This window comes from Meriones unguiculatus, chromosome 6 (assembly GCF_030254825.1).
Source record: "Meriones unguiculatus strain TT.TT164.6M chromosome 6, Bangor_MerUng_6.1, whole genome shotgun sequence".
Taxonomy (NCBI): domain Eukaryota; kingdom Metazoa; phylum Chordata; class Mammalia; order Rodentia; family Muridae; genus Meriones; species Meriones unguiculatus.
In genome coordinates, this window is record NC_083354.1 from 87,170,858 (window position 1) to 87,187,421 (window position 16,564).

Consider the following 16,564-nt stretch of genomic DNA (forward strand, 5'->3'; position numbering starts at 1 on the left):
GAACTCGCTCTGTAGACCAGGCTGGCCTCAAATTCAGAGAGCCACCTGCCTCTGCCTCCCAAATGCTGGGATTAAAGGCATGAGCCACCACTGCCTGGCTAGCTATGCCAGGATTTTTACGTGGGAGCTGGGAATCCAAACTCAGGACCTCATGTTTTCATGTACTTAATTTTACCATGTACAAGTACTTTACCAACCTAGCCATTTCCCTAGCTTTTGAAACTTCACATTAGAAGTAGATAGTTCTTCTTTGTATGGTTGCTATCTCGTGACTCCAGTTGACTTATTTCTCTATCCAGCATGTCTCTGGATATAGGCTTTATGATTACAGACAGTTGTGCTTTGATGAAAGGTTTTTGGTACCAGTTCTTTATAGGTGGCGCTCTGCATTTTGTTTTTCATGTCATCATAACATAGCCGGTGTCTTGTTTTAAACTCAGTGAAGCTAAGTTTGACAGCCTGAGATCATGTGACGAGAGCTCGATCTCTTCTACAAAGGTAATTTTTCTCTTTTGTCAATAATAAATGGGCTATGGGCAGGCCCTCCAAATTCCCACCACCCAGTTTCCTAACAGTTTTAACATCTGTTCTTTCATATAAATCTATTCGTTCCCACTTGTCCTAGCCATTGTTTTGTTTGTTTTTTGTCAGTTTGACATAAGCTACAGTAATCTGGGATTTGGGAATCTCAGTTGAGAAACTGCCTCGATTAGACTGACCTGTAGAGTCCACAGGGCATTTTCCTGATTAACGCTTGATGTGGGAGGGTCCAGCTCCCTGTGGGCAGTGCCACCCCTAACTCAGGTTCTGGGTAGTGCAAGAAAGCTGGGCAAGCTATGGAGAGCATCTTCCTTCCTGGTCTCAGCTTCCGTTCCTATCTCTGGGTTCCTGCCTTTAGTGCCTGCTCTTACTTCCCCTCATGATGGGCTACAACTGTAAGATGAAATATACCTCCCCCCCCAGTTGCTTTTGTTTGTGGTCTTTATACAGCAACAGAAACCAGACTAAGACACTATTCATCTGAAAGGAGATTTCCCATCAGTTCCTATAAACTTGCTATGTAGCCAAATTTCTCAGCCATGTGCCCTGTGGATGGCCATCTGGTTTCCCCATGGCTGTGCCTCCTCCATCTTTGTCCTCCTGGAGACTCTCTCATGGCTATCTCCTCATGCCCCTGCAACCTCTCTTCTCCTCTGGGCTTCACCTGAAACCCTCCTGCTGGGATTGCAAGTCACGCCTTAACTCTCCTGCCTGCTATATAGGGGCTGTTCAGCTCTTCATTGACCACTCAGAGATAGTGGAGAACAATTTTTACACAACAGTGAGGCAGGAGATTCTTCAATAGTAATGACAATACCAGAACCTGTTAGCATTTAGCTCCCTGTGGCTTCAGCAATTAACAATAAAATACAGAGACAAACCTTAACACAAGGTAGGTGAAAGTCACCTCTATCTGACCGACCTTGCCGTCATGACTCATAACTCTGGGAGTAAGGGAAACAAGAGAATTGTTGAAAGGTTTTCTTAAAGAAACTATTCAAATAAGCTGAAATAAAAAAAAATCTATTTAATATTTAAAATAATATACTTTTTTTTTCTAATACACATTTTTGTGGTTTATCGTTGCACCTGGAAATATATCCGACTCCTCCAGATGAACATCTTTCCACTGGTCCTTTGGGGCGCTTCGCAGGAAAAACCTGAGAAAGCAGAAGGCACGTTTTGTGACTTCTATTTTACTTCTTTATGAGAGAAGGTACGCCCGTGGCTCAGCGGCTCACGCCTGTAATTCCTTGGGAGGCAGAGGCAGGAGAGGCAGGAGTTTAAGGCCATTCTCTGCTACACAACAGAATGTGAGGCCTGGGCTATCCCAGTCTCTGTCTCAAAAAAAAAAAAAAAAAAAAAAAAAAAAAAAAAACCCACCACAAGGAGGAAACCATCCATTGTTAACGTCGGTAGCGGTGGTTTAACTCTTTACAAAGCAATCTTCATGCTATCTTTTCCCAGCTTCACCACTTCCTCTTGATTAGACCAGACAGCAGGGATCGCCAACATCCTCTTTTTACAAATTAGGAAACCAGTGATTTCTAAATGTGTTCTCGGGGCCTCATGGGAATGGGTAGGGGGATTGCCACTATTGAAAAATTAGTAATGAAGACATAATTAACTCCGTTGTGTCTGTGAGCATGGCTGATGCTGTGTTACTGATCAAAACTGAGGCCCCTCCATGCTAGGCCAGAGCTCTACCGTTGGACCTGTCTCCAAACCCCTCCCAAATGAAGCCCCTGTGAACTGTGCTGCAGTAGGAGTCGCGACTCGCAGTTGGGGAAACCGAGCTGGGGAACAAAGGGAGGGAAGCGAGCCGGCAGACAGAACGTTACTATGAAGACATCGACGGCAGGGGTACTCTTGCTAAGAGGCAGACCGAGGATTTAGGCTGGAGGGTAAATCTGCTCAGATTTTAAGCATGAAAATATCAAGAACGATCAGACGGCGGGAAGGATTCTTGGTTAAGACCGGGCTCAGCTGGGACCAAGAGGAAGGCCAACGTGCAGACAGACCTCTCACAGATCGGGGCTGAGAGGTGACTGCGCGGCTCGGTGAGGGAGAGCCCGTCGCGGTCCCATTCCTGTGGGAGGAGGAGGATGGCGGGTCCAGCTCTCCTTTAAAGGAAGCGCCGCCAAGCCCTCCAGGCTGGCTGGGATAGAGAGAGCGGGCGCCCGATGCCTGCAACCCTGGCCCGCCGGGAGGGGCGGGGCCCGCAGGCCGGTGGGCGGGGCCGACGGCGCCGATTGGCTGCGCGCGCCGGGCCCGGGGTTCCCCCGACTCCGCCCCCAGCCGCCCCGCGCGCCCTCGGCCCGCGAGGCCGCGCGCACCGGTCCCGGGAGCGCGCCCGGGCGGGAGGAGCCGCAGCCCGAGTCCCTACCCCTTCTCCCCCACCCCCTCGGGTCCTCATCCTTAAAGCTCGCGTCCGCACGCCCCGCCTGCTGGAGAGGGCACCCGGCGGCGGAGGGCGTGAGGCCGCGGCGAGCGAGCGAGCGCGCGCCTGGGGCGGGCGAGCGGGGACGGGGACGGTCCGGAGCAGCGCAGCCCTCCGTGACAGCACGGCCCGGCCCTCTCCGCGGCGGAGGAGGCACGGTCCCCTGGAGGCGGCCGCCATCCCGAGGGCGGGACTCCTCGGGAATCAGGTATCCGAACCGCCGCGGTCTGCTCCAACCGTCGCCGGCAGCGGAGCGTGACACCCGTCCGGCCGGTGACCATGTTCGACAGGACGCGCCTGCCGTACGTGGCCCTCGATGTGCTGTGCGTGTTGCTGGGTACGTAGGCGCGGCGGCCCGGGGGTCTTCCGGGCGTGGGGGGCGGGGGCTGGGGGACGTGGGGGCGGGCGGGGTGCGGGGCCGCGCGCCCGGTGCGGGGTGGGTGTGCCCGGCGCGCGCGCCTGCGTGGGGGGGAGGCGCGGGCGGCCGCTTGCGCAGCCTTGGGGGATCCCCCGCTTCTTGCATCCGGCGCCCCCCGGCTCCCGCGCGGGCTTCCCCCTGCCTGTCCTCCGGGGCGCGCGCTGCGTCCAGCCCTGCTTGGCCGCTCCTGTCGCCTGTGCCTGTCACCCTCTGCCCTCCCGGCCCGCTGTCCTTCCCCTCTGCACCGGTGCGGAGAACGCCGCGGGTCGCAGCTGGCCGTGCGCTCCTGCGCCCCGGTTTCTCCGCAGCGGGCGGGCGTCGGTGCCCGGCTCGTCGCCCTCGTGAGAGGCGCGCTTTAGAAGTTTTTTTTCCGCCTATAAAAGGTTTAGAACGTTCCTAATTAGAAGGCGTCGCCAGGTTGTAAATTGTCAGGTTGCGAGAGGGGATGAGGATGCCAGGTTTCTGCCTGGCGAGGTCTGGAGAGGCTTGCTCCCCGCCCCCCTCCCGGTAGGAGTCCTGCAGTTTCCTCCTCGCGCAGCCCTGGCGTTGGTGTGCGCTTTCTGTCTCCTGGGACAGCCTGGCGAGGGGTTAAAGACCCTTCTTCAGCTACAGCAAAGTTGACGTTATTTTGGAGTCTTTCATCGCCAGTTTTTTTTTTTTCCTTCAGTAAAAACAAAAAGCCCCCCCGTCCCCCCCAAACCAAACTAAACCAAACTGAAGTCAAGGGATAGACGTAGGAAGGAGTGGCCTTCGCCTTTTTTCTGTATTGTGTCAGGTGCTTGTATCGTAGACCATTGGGTCAGGTAATTGTACCCAATTGTATTGTACGCTAGTGGAGGTTTGGCTGCTGGGGACTCTGGATTAAGAAAGCGATGCAGTTCTGTTGAGTTCTCAAGTCTAGTGGCTTTGGCATCCTAGATACAGATCTGCCGCATAATGGCTTCTCGTAGGTAGGAGATTGCCCCAGGCTTTAATCTAGCAGTTCGTGATTATCCCTCTCTCCTGCTTCCAGCCTCACCTCTTAGGTGCCTATCTCTCCTCAATTTGTTAAAATTTCGGTACTTTTTTTTTTTTAAAAAAATGCATTTTCTTAAAGATTTCTTTTTTAATCTGTGCAGCCTGTTCTTTTACCAGGACTTCACCCTGTGTAGTTTCGCAGTGGATTGTAGGAGCTAAGTCTAAACGGGGGGATTCAGTCTTCGAACAGCCCATAGGGAGAGTGTGGTGACCTGTAACCCAGGCACTGTGAGGTGGAGTCAGGAGAATGTTTAGTTCAAGTCCAGTCTGGGCTACCTAGGGAGGGCCCGAGTCACTGAACAGAAAGTCTTTGTAGAAATAGCTTTTCAGATGTTAGGACATATTAGCTTATAGAGTGTTTTTCCCTTTCTCTTTTTTTTTTCCTTCGCTCCCTTCTTCCTTTCCTTCTTTATGGACACGGTCTTGCTGTGCAGCCTGGTATGAACTTTTGTCCTTTTCTTCCTCAACCCCCAGAGTGTAGGGACTGTTGGCATGTTCTGCCTATGAACCAAACACCGATTAGGAGGGTTGAAACAATATACATTCTGCCCATAGGGAGCCACAGCTAAGTTATTAATATGAAGCCGTACGGCAGAGTTATACTTTTTTAAATTAATAATTAATTTTGTTTCGGTAGACCCCGACTACAGTTTCCTTTCCCCCATTCCTCCCAGTTCCCCTTCCAGTCACTCCCACCTCCTTTCTCTCTCAGATCCACTCCTCCTTCCTTTCCCTTCAGAAAAGAGCAGACCCCCCAGGTACATTCACTGAACACAGCATAATACGATACAGTAAGACTAGCCACAAACCTTCCTGTCAAGGCTGGGAGAGGCAGCCCAGTAGCAGAAAATTTCTGAGCATGCTGTCCTGTCTTTCGCTTGTGATCCCTTCACTCAGATGGTTAAAGTAGAGAGATTGTAATATGTTGGAGTGTTAGTATGTAGTGACTTCATTCAGGTCAGCCTGGACTACAGAGTGAATCTCAATATTGAGCAAACAAACTGACGAAGATCGTGTAGAGCGGGAAGACATATGCAGTGCAATTTTATGAATTATATTTTCTGGTGGCCTCTATTTTCACCATGATCCATCACAGGTCAAGAATATGACACCCTGAAGGCATTGACAGTATCTAGTGTCTTCCCATACCTCTTGGAATTTTTTTTTTTTTTTAAATCATGGGCCTGCAGCTCAGGTTGATCTAGAACTTACTGTGTGGCCCAGGCTGGATTTGACCTTCTGCCAGCCCTCTTGTATCGATCTCTGAAGTGTTGGGTATAGGCACTAGCCACTGTATCCAGCCATAGTGATTCGAAGAAAAGCTCTTTTGAGGGACTCCACATTAAGTTTGCTTTTTTAAAAAGATACTTCATCTATCTGAATCTTTTTAAAACAAATGAGTATTTATTTTAATTTTATGTGTATTAGTGTTTTGTCTGCGTGCATGTCTGGGTGAGGGTGTCAGATCCCCTGGAACTGGAGTTACAGACAGTTCTGAGCTGCCATGTAGGTGCTGGGAAATGAACCTGGGTTCTTTGGAAGAACAGTCAGTGCTCTTAATGATTGAGTCATCTCTCCAGCTCTGTGAATGTTGTTTTACCTGTTTATTACTGTTTTTTCTTGTGATGCTGCTGAATTGTTTTTTTTTAAAGTAGTTCAGTATATTGTCAAGATAGCCCAGATTTCTCTTTTCCTAGGTGGAAAGTAACCTACTTATTTTAATTAGATATTAACAAAATGTAATTAGATGTAAAACATCTACTCTCACAATTAACACTAAGGTAAACAACAATACAAAACCTATTAAGACTGACTTTTGGAAGACAGGTTTTTTTATAGTAAATTTACCCTTTCGAGGGGAGTTTAAGGATTGTACTGAATTTGGGGTTTATTCACCACACCGACAGCCAGAGATTGGCAGCCTAAAATTGTGTTTCCTTCAGGAGAGCTTTCAGCCCAGCTCAAACTTTTTCTGTTTTTCTGTGGAGCATCTACATGTAAGAGTTCACTACAGCAGCAGAAAGATGAGTAAGCGCTTCCTAAGTATAGATTATGTGAAAGTGATTCATAATTATAATGTGAAAATATTCCATATTCTGTTAACGACTACCCCAACATCACTCTGTATACCCATTTTAATGTGATGATGTTATGTCATTTTGTTACACAAGTACTTTATGATTTTTACCCATGGTGATGTCTTTTGAAGTGATCATTTAACATCATGTGTGTATGTGTTGATGTGTGTTTTTTTCTAAATAATCTCTATTCTTTTATATGCAAATCTAAATCTTTAGCTCCTTCAGTGGATTCGGTAAATTTTTGGAAGAAGAGATTATATATATGATCTTGTGAAATGAAATGGATTCATGTCATCTTCTGGTTCTTTTGAGTCTTTGATTTGATAAGCCTGTCATTGATTTCTGTCTGAAATTATCCGCTTTCTTGTTTATTTATAGACAGACTCTCACTGTGTGGTTGCGGCTGGCTTTGGAACCCCGTGTGTGGACCAGGCTGACCTTGAACTCAAGAGACCTACCTGCTTCTGGCTTTTAAGTGCTGGGATTAAAGACAGGTGCCACCACACCTGGTCTTGCTCTTGTTCTTTTGATCAGTGATTCTAGAACTGTTGTTCAGTCCGTATGCAATCGCCTGAACACATATGGAAAGCTACTATGTAAAGAACAATGGAGAGAGAGCTGGTATAAAAGTGGCTGTTTTAGTCCAGTGTTATATTATGTCCTGAATATAACTCTCTGTTTAATCACTGAGGGTCACTCTGTATTTTAGCCACAGAGCCCCTTCACTGATTCAGTGCACACTGAGGAGTGACTTTTGTACCTTGTGTGAATGCTGTGGGTATAAAGGTAAGTAGGACAGTCCCTTCCCTAAAGAAGCTCAGAGTCTAATGAAGGAGAAACAAACAAGGTGTTTATCATGCTAAGCGTACTAATGCAGGCATGGTGCCCTTTGCCCACAGAGAAGGACCTTGTCTTAGATCTAGACCATTAGAGAGAAATGGCTTATCTGTTTATTCTTAAGAGATATGGAAATGCAGGGAGTTGCCTAGCATTGCTTTTGCATTTTTTTTTTCTACCTATTTTCAATTTGATCTAGGGCAGTAGGGACTCAAGCATCTGTGATATCCAGAAGATTTAGGTGGAACTGGCAAAGCCTGCCTTTTGTGTGTTTATTTTGCTGTGTGGTGATCACTTTATAATGCCTTTCTGTGCTCCATAGACCTTAGACTTAGAAATGATAATAGCTTCCTGATGTTGCTCCCTGAGGACATACCACCATCCCTAACTGCTCTCTCCAGATCCTTCCTATGGCTCCCTCATCATAACTGTATCATTTGAGTGTGCTGGGTTTTTTGTTTGTTTGGTTTGGTTTTGTTATTTCGGCCAGGATCCTACAGATAATACTCATCTGTGTCCAAACCAGAAGGTAGAACGTTTTCCTTTTTGCTCTGGCCCCCAGTTCCAGCTATACTTTGATAGCAGATGTGGAGGAAAGCTTGGGTTGGTGCTGGCTTTTTCTTTTCTTTTCTTTCTTTCTTTCTTTCTTTCTTTCTTTCTTTCTTTCTTCTTCTTCTTCTTCTTCTTTTTTTTTTGGTGTGGCTTTTTTGGCTTTTTCCTTTTAAAAAAGTTTATTTCTATATCTATTTAGTGTGTGTATGTGTGAGACAGAGACACAGACACAGAGAGAGACAGAGAGGCTTTTTGGGTTTATGTGCACTATGCCTGCAGTGCCCGTAGGGTGCAGAAGATAGGGTCATAGTCTCTGGAACAGATGATTGTGAGCCACTGTGTAGGGCTGGGAACCTAGCTCGGTCCTCCAAAAGAGCAAGTGCTCTTAACTCCTGAGACATCTCTCTCCCCCAGGGTGCTACCTCATGTTGGCTTTATTGGGAGGAGAACTCAGGTTTCCTTATCATGCTCTAGATAAAGCATCATTATACCAAAACATAGTCAGTAGGTGTAGAATAAAATTGATGGCAAAAACATTGGCTACCTACAGTAGGTAGTTTTGAAATCCTTGTTACTTGTTACCTTAACAGTGATGTCTGATGCTATCACATAATGCTGACATCTTTTTACCCCTGTTAATATATACCCTAAGGAGCGATCCCTTTGCTAATCCCCAGGATGGGTTGCTTTAAGAAGCAAAACAAAGCTAAACAAAAAACATGGAAATAGTTGGGCTTCATAGTCTCAGCATTTTTTCTTCCTTCTTCCCTTTTCTTCTAAAATGGATTCATTCATTCACTTATTTCATACATTGGCTAGCAGCTGAATAGGTAGGTACTACTTGCTTCAACTAAGGCCATTTCTTTTGATTCTGATGAAAGTTTCCTGGGTTTGTTTCTTTAACTTTTCTCATTGTTTCTAGTAACAGGAGAGAGAGAGAAAAAAAAAAAAACTTCAGAAGATGAACAGAAGTTTGTCAAGTTTCGTGTTCTTGTGTCAAATTAAGATCTTGCTTTTTCTTCTGTCAGATGAGTAGTTTGAAGCAAAAGTGGAGGCTGGAGGGGACTGCTGCTCTGTTGCCCTGCCTGGTTCCATGCAGTCGCATTGACTTTCACCTTGAATGTGGCCTGATTGGACATGTGTAGAGCACTTTCCCGTATATGTTTTATGAACTGAATTCTTTTAGATTCTCTCTGCATTACATCCTTTTGGAAACTCAAAGATGAATCTTTGAGTTATGAATCTTATTAATCCCATTCTCATTTAGTAATTTTTGCCAGGGCTCTCCTGAAATGTCTGAGATGTTTGGGGACTTGCTCTGATTTTAAGAACTGGCCTTTTGCTATTTAAATATGAAGTTGTTGATATTTACTAGGAGATGGAGATGCTGAGATGTTGGTAGCATAGGTGAGCAAACACTAGTCAGGCGGGCTAGTTAGCAGAATGTGTAGTCTCAACTTTTGTGGAAAAGAATTTGGATTTTTAAAAATTGTTTTTGCGTTTGGTTTTGTAGAATAACTTTGGTTTTCGTAGGATAACTTTGAGCAGCCTGTTTTCTCCTTCCTCTTCTGTGTAGGTACTGGGAATTGAACTCAAGTTGTCAGATTTGCTTGGCAAGTACTTTTACGTACTGAGCCACCTCACTAGCATGTGGGCTTGAGAGCACATGTCTGCACAGTAAGCTGATCAGGGACTGATTGTTCAAGTGCCACTTTGCTTTATTTTCTTTTCAAAAACAGCATTTAGTTTCTGGAGGTTATGCATGGTGGTTGCAAGAAGCTTTTGGGCTTCCTTGCCTTTAAAGAAATGTTCTTGTTTTTTCTCTTTTTCAGTTAAAAAAAAAAAAAGAAAAAAGAAAAAAAAAAAAAAAGAAAAGGGTCTCGTGTAACCCAGGCTGGCTTTGAACTTGCTAGCTCAAGATGACCTAGACCTTCTGAGTACTGCATGTGTCTCCTGAGTGAGGGGCTTGGGCTTGGAGTCAAACCCAGGGCTTCCTGCACGCCAGGAACATTCTGCCAAGCTGGCCACAGCCCCATTGTTCTTCATCCCTCCCAACTTCCTTCTTCTGCTTTTTTCTTTCAACCATTAGGTTTTTAAAGTCTAAATGGCTCAGGCAGAGTTTTGCTTTGCTTTTAGTTTTTGTTTTTGTTTTTCTCCGTAACTGTAAGAAGTAGTCTAGAATTGGGAATGACTTTCCCTTTAAAATCTGTATTTTTTCCTTTAGCACATTAGAAACAGTGCGTTCTAGCAGCGGACTTTGGCCGTATACTCTCTCAATTCAAATTCTTTCTCTTTGGTTTATTAACTATGTGACTTTGGGAGTATTCGCTCTGAGTACCCGTGTCTCCTCAGCTGTATAATATACAATAACCTGCTTATATCTCTTTTGTGAAATTTAAATGAGTCAGTATGTAAGTGACGTAGAGAAGTGCTTTGCGCTTCTCTCTAAATATGTTGACGAAAATAATTCCCTGTAATTCTTGCACCTGTAACACAATAATTAGTAGAAGTAACATCACCTAGTTTTTTATTAGGGATAGAAATACAGACTTTAAAACCTTTCCCCTCGAGCTCATGGAATGCTTTTGAGATCTAGTGTTTTATCAGTTATCTGTAAACCCATATATATGTAACAGTAATTCCAGGCAAGATGGAAACTGATCTGTGTAGTTTTGGTGTAATTGAGTAAGTGGAAAACTCATTACTGTATACAGTGATAGGTCTTAAATTTCACCTTATTCAAGAAAAAGAGAACTAGTTATATCCTTACTATTTTTACTGCTTAAGTCTTGGAATGGTTGTTCTGCATGTTAAAAAAATGAGCTAAGAGTCCTAAGATTTTTTTTTTTAACAGCTGTAATTGTCCATTCTCATTTGTATGTAATGTCTTTCCTCTTTTTTGAGGCAGGATTTCATGGAGTCCAGGCTGGCCTCGAACTGTGTAACCAAGGATGGCCTTGAACTCCTGAGCCTTCTACCACTCAAACACAGAAGCCTGAGACCTGCCCCACCTCATTTATATGCATTCTACAATTTGCACTTCTCTCTATAATAGGCAGCAGAGAAACAGTTGTGCAGGATCCTCTCTTCCTCTCCTTTCTCCTTTCTTTTCTTTTTTCGTGAGCATATGTGCTGTGTGTGTGAGTGTGCGAGTGTGTGCATGCGTCAGCCTCAGTGGTGCCCCTCAGGAGCCTTCTGTTTGGAGATAGGTTCTTTATGGGACCTGGCCCTGCGAACTTGGAAGAGCCTCCCGTTTTTGCTTCCCCAGTGCAGGGATTAAAGGCTTGCCCGTCTGGTTCCATTTTAAACTTAGATACTAGAATTGTCTGAGGGCTTCACACTTGCATGGCAGGCACCTCACTAACTGACCTGTCTCTTCACCCCGTCTTCTTTCCCTCACTGACGATTTTTCTTTCTCCTCTCTCTTTCATTTGTACTCCTTTCTCCCCCCCTTTCCTCCCCTCAAACTTGCCTTATAGCTGAAAGCTGGCCTTTATTCCTCCTCATCCTGCTTCAGCCTCCTAAGTGTTGGGATCTTGGGTATGTGCCACCACATCGGGCTTACCCTTGTTTCACAGATGTTTATTTTGACATATGTTAACCTGAAATTGTCTTATGTTATACAAATCTAGCATTACGTTTTAAAAAGTACTTGAGTCCATATCATTTTTCATTGAGTTTACTAATTGCACATTAAGTGCTTAATACAGTCCTGGGAGCTGAAAGCACATTGTAAGAAAGGTGGGTTCAACGTGCCAATATGTGACAGTGTTTTGCAGAGGTTGTGGAAGAATTAAAAGAGGAACACACCAGTGAGGCTTTGGGGGAATGGCTTATCTGGGGAAAGGATATTTGAGATGAGAGAAAATTACATTGAGATGAAAATGAATTGCCCATGGAGGTAACCATCGGGCTGATACTTAGCACAGGGAAGAACAGGTGTTGAGGCCCAAAGGAGGGAAGGGCATTTTAAAGTAGAAAAGAGGCGTCTGGCCAGTTATAGCATTGCTATGGCATTTTGGAGTGCATCATGGCAGTGGATGACCATGGGAATTTGCCTCAAACTTAAAAGTGGTTTTGGTTTTTTAATTTCACACCCTCTCCTTTGGGGCTTTTCTCTGTAAAACCTGAAATGTTGTTATTGTGGGCTGCAGGCACGACAGGCCGTATCAGGTAAAGAGCCAGTGTTGCAGGTCCCCGTAGTGAGGTAGCAGGCTTCTGGATATACGGCTGTGGTCCACAGAGAAGGCTGGGTACCAGCAAGGAGATGTCTGTCAGCCATCACAGACTTAAACCAAGCTGGTGTTCTCCTTGTACTCTGAAATTGTCCACAAGTAGCTTATTTTATTTTATTCTTGTTTAATCAGACGAACAGGCTTTTTCCACTGGGTGGGGGAGGCCAGTGTGGTTGAATCACCACACGCATCTACACACCCCACCACGCTTCCCTGCGTGAACCTGTGTAACCTAGGGAAGTGCTTTAACCCTGAGCCCTCTCTGCACAGTTCTTAATCTTAGCATAGAACATAGGAACACTGACTTAGTGCTTGCTGGGCCTGAGTAGGCCGAGCAGTTTCTCAGCAGCTTACTCAGGGTGGCTGACTGGCTTGGCCATCTGCTCTCTGTGTATCATGGGCAGTTGGGAAACTGAGCCAGGGCAGCCCAGCAGTAAATGGTGTGCGTCGGTAATTGGAAGTGTACTTGTGAGGACGGTAACTTTTGAATAGCGATTGACTGGCTCAGATTCGGGATAAGTTGTGATGAGTAGTAAATAAATTAGGGGGTTATTTGGCTAACTAAAAATAATGAATACTATAGGTGGCCCAAATATTTTATGATTGTTTTTGCCGTGATTGGTTATGTGGTTTCAGAGTTGGTGTCTGCTTTCCATATTTTGAGCATGACTCTGCTGTCTAAAAACAGGCACCTTAATTTTCACAATTCAGACTTGTAATAGCTATGAAGAGTTAGCAGTGAGGTAACTAGTTGGGATGTAATTGAAGGATGCAGCTAATTTGCCCTGTTCAGTGGCATTCCTGTAGCCTTTTTCTTCAATGCAATTGTTGTTATAGGCATTCCTTCTGAGTTCTCACAGGAAAGGAAGAGCCTTTGCCCTTCCTGTATTTCAAGTGAATCATGCATAGTGTTCAGAGTAAGGCACTCTGGCAGACAGAGTTAGAACCTCGTGGTTTAGCCCTGTGTTGGCAGTCCTTGGAAATGTCGCTAGAGTCTTTTTCTGGGTGAGGTGTCTAGGAAAATGGCATGTAGGAGATGGGTAGCGGGAAAAGTCTCGAATTGGCAGCTTCTTAAGCTGGGTTTCGCTTTGCTGTCTGAATTCAGTTACATCCACGGCAGGAGAGACGGGTGGGCTGCTTGTACTACTGGAGAGGTAAACGAGGATGGAACCATTATTTATTGATAGCCTGTGATTTGTTTTTGGTACATGTTTTGCATAAATTCCTGTAACATGACACAACTGTGAAGTATATAGTAAAGGCTTTGTTTTATTACTGGGAATGCAAAAATGATTGGGATATTAAAACTCATGGGTTCTGACAGGTTCCTGCTTATTATGGAACAAAGACTCGCAAGAAAATTGTGGTAGTACTATATGAGGAATCTTTACACTGAGACCGCAGAGTGAGTGAAGCAAAGTCTCCATCCTCAGGAGCTGCATGCAGCCTTGTAAGCAGAGAGAGGCTTCATTCAAAAAATCTGTTTGTGTTTAGAGTTAATTTTCCCTAGCCCAGTGTTCTTCTTTGCGGCAGAGGTAGTGGAGGCTTCAGGAGCATTGCTTTTGAATAGTGCCGAGTTATGGATCGTGTAGAAAATTCAGGAAACCAATCCACATACACTGTGTTATCAAAGATGCTTAGAGGGCATGCGGTACACAGTAGGCATTCAGATGTTTGTCCTATGAATGAATGGGCGAGTCAGCCACTCTTCTAAGATGTGAACATACTTTTGAGTCAGCCGTTCTTATAAAACTCTAGCTCCATCTGTTACTGTGATACTGGGCAGGTCGTGCTAGCTCCTCCAGAATTTCCTCATCTAATGAGGAAAAGGGTGATGCTCCCAGTGCCTTCCTCATATTGCTGCGAAGTAAGATGAGATCATGTGTAAGATGATGTTTGTGACATGTTTAGCTTAGACTTGGCCTGGAGTAGACACTCAGTGTTGTAATTCTAATCATTATCATTATTAAGCTAATCAACCAATTTTTTTTTTTTTTTTATCACTGACACATGGTATTTAAATGTGATTGCCTTTGCTAGTGAGTTTTATTTTGGAATACTGTTGAATGTAGTTTTAATTACAATTTAATCTCATTCTCTCTTTTTCTCTCTGTGTTTGTATGTGTGTGTATGAGAGAAAGAGAGAGGAGAGAGGGAGAGGGAGGGACAAAAGAGGGAGGGGGAGAGAGAGAGGGAAACCCAGAGTCTCATGTGTGTCAGTCAAGTACCACTGAACTACAGCCCTAACCACAGTTTCAGCAGCATTGAAGATGCTCTTCAGAATGGGCAGTGGTGCTTGCCTTTAACTCCAGCACTTGGGAGGCAGAGACAGACTGTTCTCTTTGAGTTTGAGGCCTGCGTCGTCTACAGATTGAGTTCCAGGACAGCCAAGGATACACAGAGAAATAGTCTTGAAAAATCAAAAAGGGGGTCGGGGGAGATGCCCTTCATTTACTGGGCCCATTTCAGTTCCTGATCCCTGGATTACCTTGGGAAGGCCCCCCCCCTTAAAAACAGGGTGTTGTAGCTGAAATGGTGTGTGAATGCCAACTCTTCCTGCCTCTGCTTTCAAAGCAGTGAGGTTACAGGTATAGGCTGCCACACCAGTCTTGTTTGGACTATTTCTTGTTTGTTCCTGAAATCAGATCTTCATTGTCAATCTGTTTATATTTGTGGGTGAGCAGTAGTCTCACAGCTTACAGGCCAGGTAACTAGTGAATGTGCATGGGTTGAGAGAGAACAGCAAACTAGAAGCAGGAATAAAAAGCTGGTCAAGAGCTAACTGAAATTTTCGGTTGACCACGCTAAACTGCTAGTTGCCTGTATAACTTCCTGTGGTCAGTATGGGCTCAAGGCAAGGATGCATACAACAGTCATTGTCTTAGTTAGGGTTTTATTGTTGTGAAGAGACACATTGACCAAGGCAACACAAGAAAAACATTTGATGGGGCTAGCTTACAGTTTCAGAGGTTTAGTTCATTATCAACATGGCGGGCAGCATGGCAGCTTTCAGGCAGACATGGTGCTGGAGGAGCCAAGAGTTCTACATCTGGATCTAAAGGCAGCCAGGAGGAGAATGGGCACTGGGCAGAGCTTGAATATGCATGCCTGCATGCCTGCATGTATACATACATGTATATATGCACATATACATACATGTATATGTTTGTGTGTATGTATGTTTATATTTGTATGTATATGTATGTGTGTATGTATACATATATGTATATATGCATATATATGTGTGTGTGTCCTCAAAGCCCCACATCCACAGTGACATACTTCATCTAATAAAGCCACACCTCCTCTAATAAGGCCACACCTCCAAATAGTGTCCCTCCTTATGGCCAAGTATTCAAACACATGAATCTTTGGGGGCCATACCTTATCAAACCAGCACAGACATACTCACTACTAGTGTTCTGGGATAACGCAGAGAGGGCATTAGACATATGATTATATATAATTAAAATTCACAAATTTCTATTAAGTCAAAAACACTTACAAATGACATCCCAATTTGATTTGGTTACCCAGGAGCAGAGGGAAGAGATATTTGTTGTAATTGTTTTTCTCTGAAGACAAAGGTAAGATACAGATGTTAAGTGTGCTACCTCCCAAATATTGTCAGCATCTGACTCAACAATGGCCTATTTGGAGAAAAGGTTTCTTTGATGTTATCAAGCTTGTTAGTCAGGTTATGTACTGGTGATTTTATAGCTAGTGGTGGTTATCTGTATTAAAACTATGAAATTCCAAGTGCTGCCATTGAATGTAGACTATTAAAGAGTTAAAAACCTGATTAAATATGAAAAGCCACTGATTTAGAAGTTAGATTTTGGTCTTGCCTGTACTATTCCCTGTGATCTTCATGGGCAGAATCATGTGCCTGCTTCAATTAGTCATCTGTAAAACATACTGAAGATACTGCCTGCCTTGCCTGTCCCAGGGTCATGGTGGTCCATGAGGCCCCCTGCAGAAGGACAGTCAGTCTGCCACCGACTGTATTGCGGTAGTCCATACAGGTGGACTTGAGACAAAGAAACCACAGTTCCAGTCTAGTCTGAATGTCAGGGGACTGCTGCCTGTATCAAAAGGAGCTTATGTTCCCACACAGCATGTCCGTCACAATGTGGGGGCAAAGAACTAACAGAGAGAGCACTCAGAACTATAATCTGGGGGGCTGGAGAGAGGGCTCAGCGGTTAAGAGCACTGGCTGTTCCTCCAGAGGACCCACATTCAACTCCCCCCACCCATATGGTAGTTCATAACTGTGTGTATTTCAGTTCCAGTTTCAGAAGATCGGACACCCTCACACAGGTATACATGGAGGCAAAGCACCAGTGTATGTGTGCCCGTGACCTTGAGAACAGTAAATAGGAGAGGTACCCATTTAACAGAGTAAATGCCGTGGGTGGTTCATGGTTAGGGAGGTGACATTTGA

At 44.9% G+C, this 16,564-nt stretch overlaps 1 protein-coding gene across 2 annotated transcripts in view; it reads left to right on the forward strand.

Moving 5' to 3' along the window:
• The first annotated feature begins 2,981 nt into the window (after positions 1–2,981).
• Plpp1 (phospholipid phosphatase 1) overlaps positions 2,982–16,564 on the forward strand; it is a 62,395-nt gene continuing 48,812 nt past the window's right edge. Inside the window, exon 1 of one of the 2 annotated variants that reach the window (XM_021653865.2) lies at positions 2,982–3,317. In XM_021653865.2, the coding sequence (XP_021509540.1) occupies positions 3,260–3,317 (58 nt within the window). In that variant the 5' untranslated portion in view covers positions 2,982–3,259. The remainder of the gene's footprint in view (positions 3,318–16,564) is intronic. The other variant, XM_021653866.2, reaches the window with a different exon arrangement.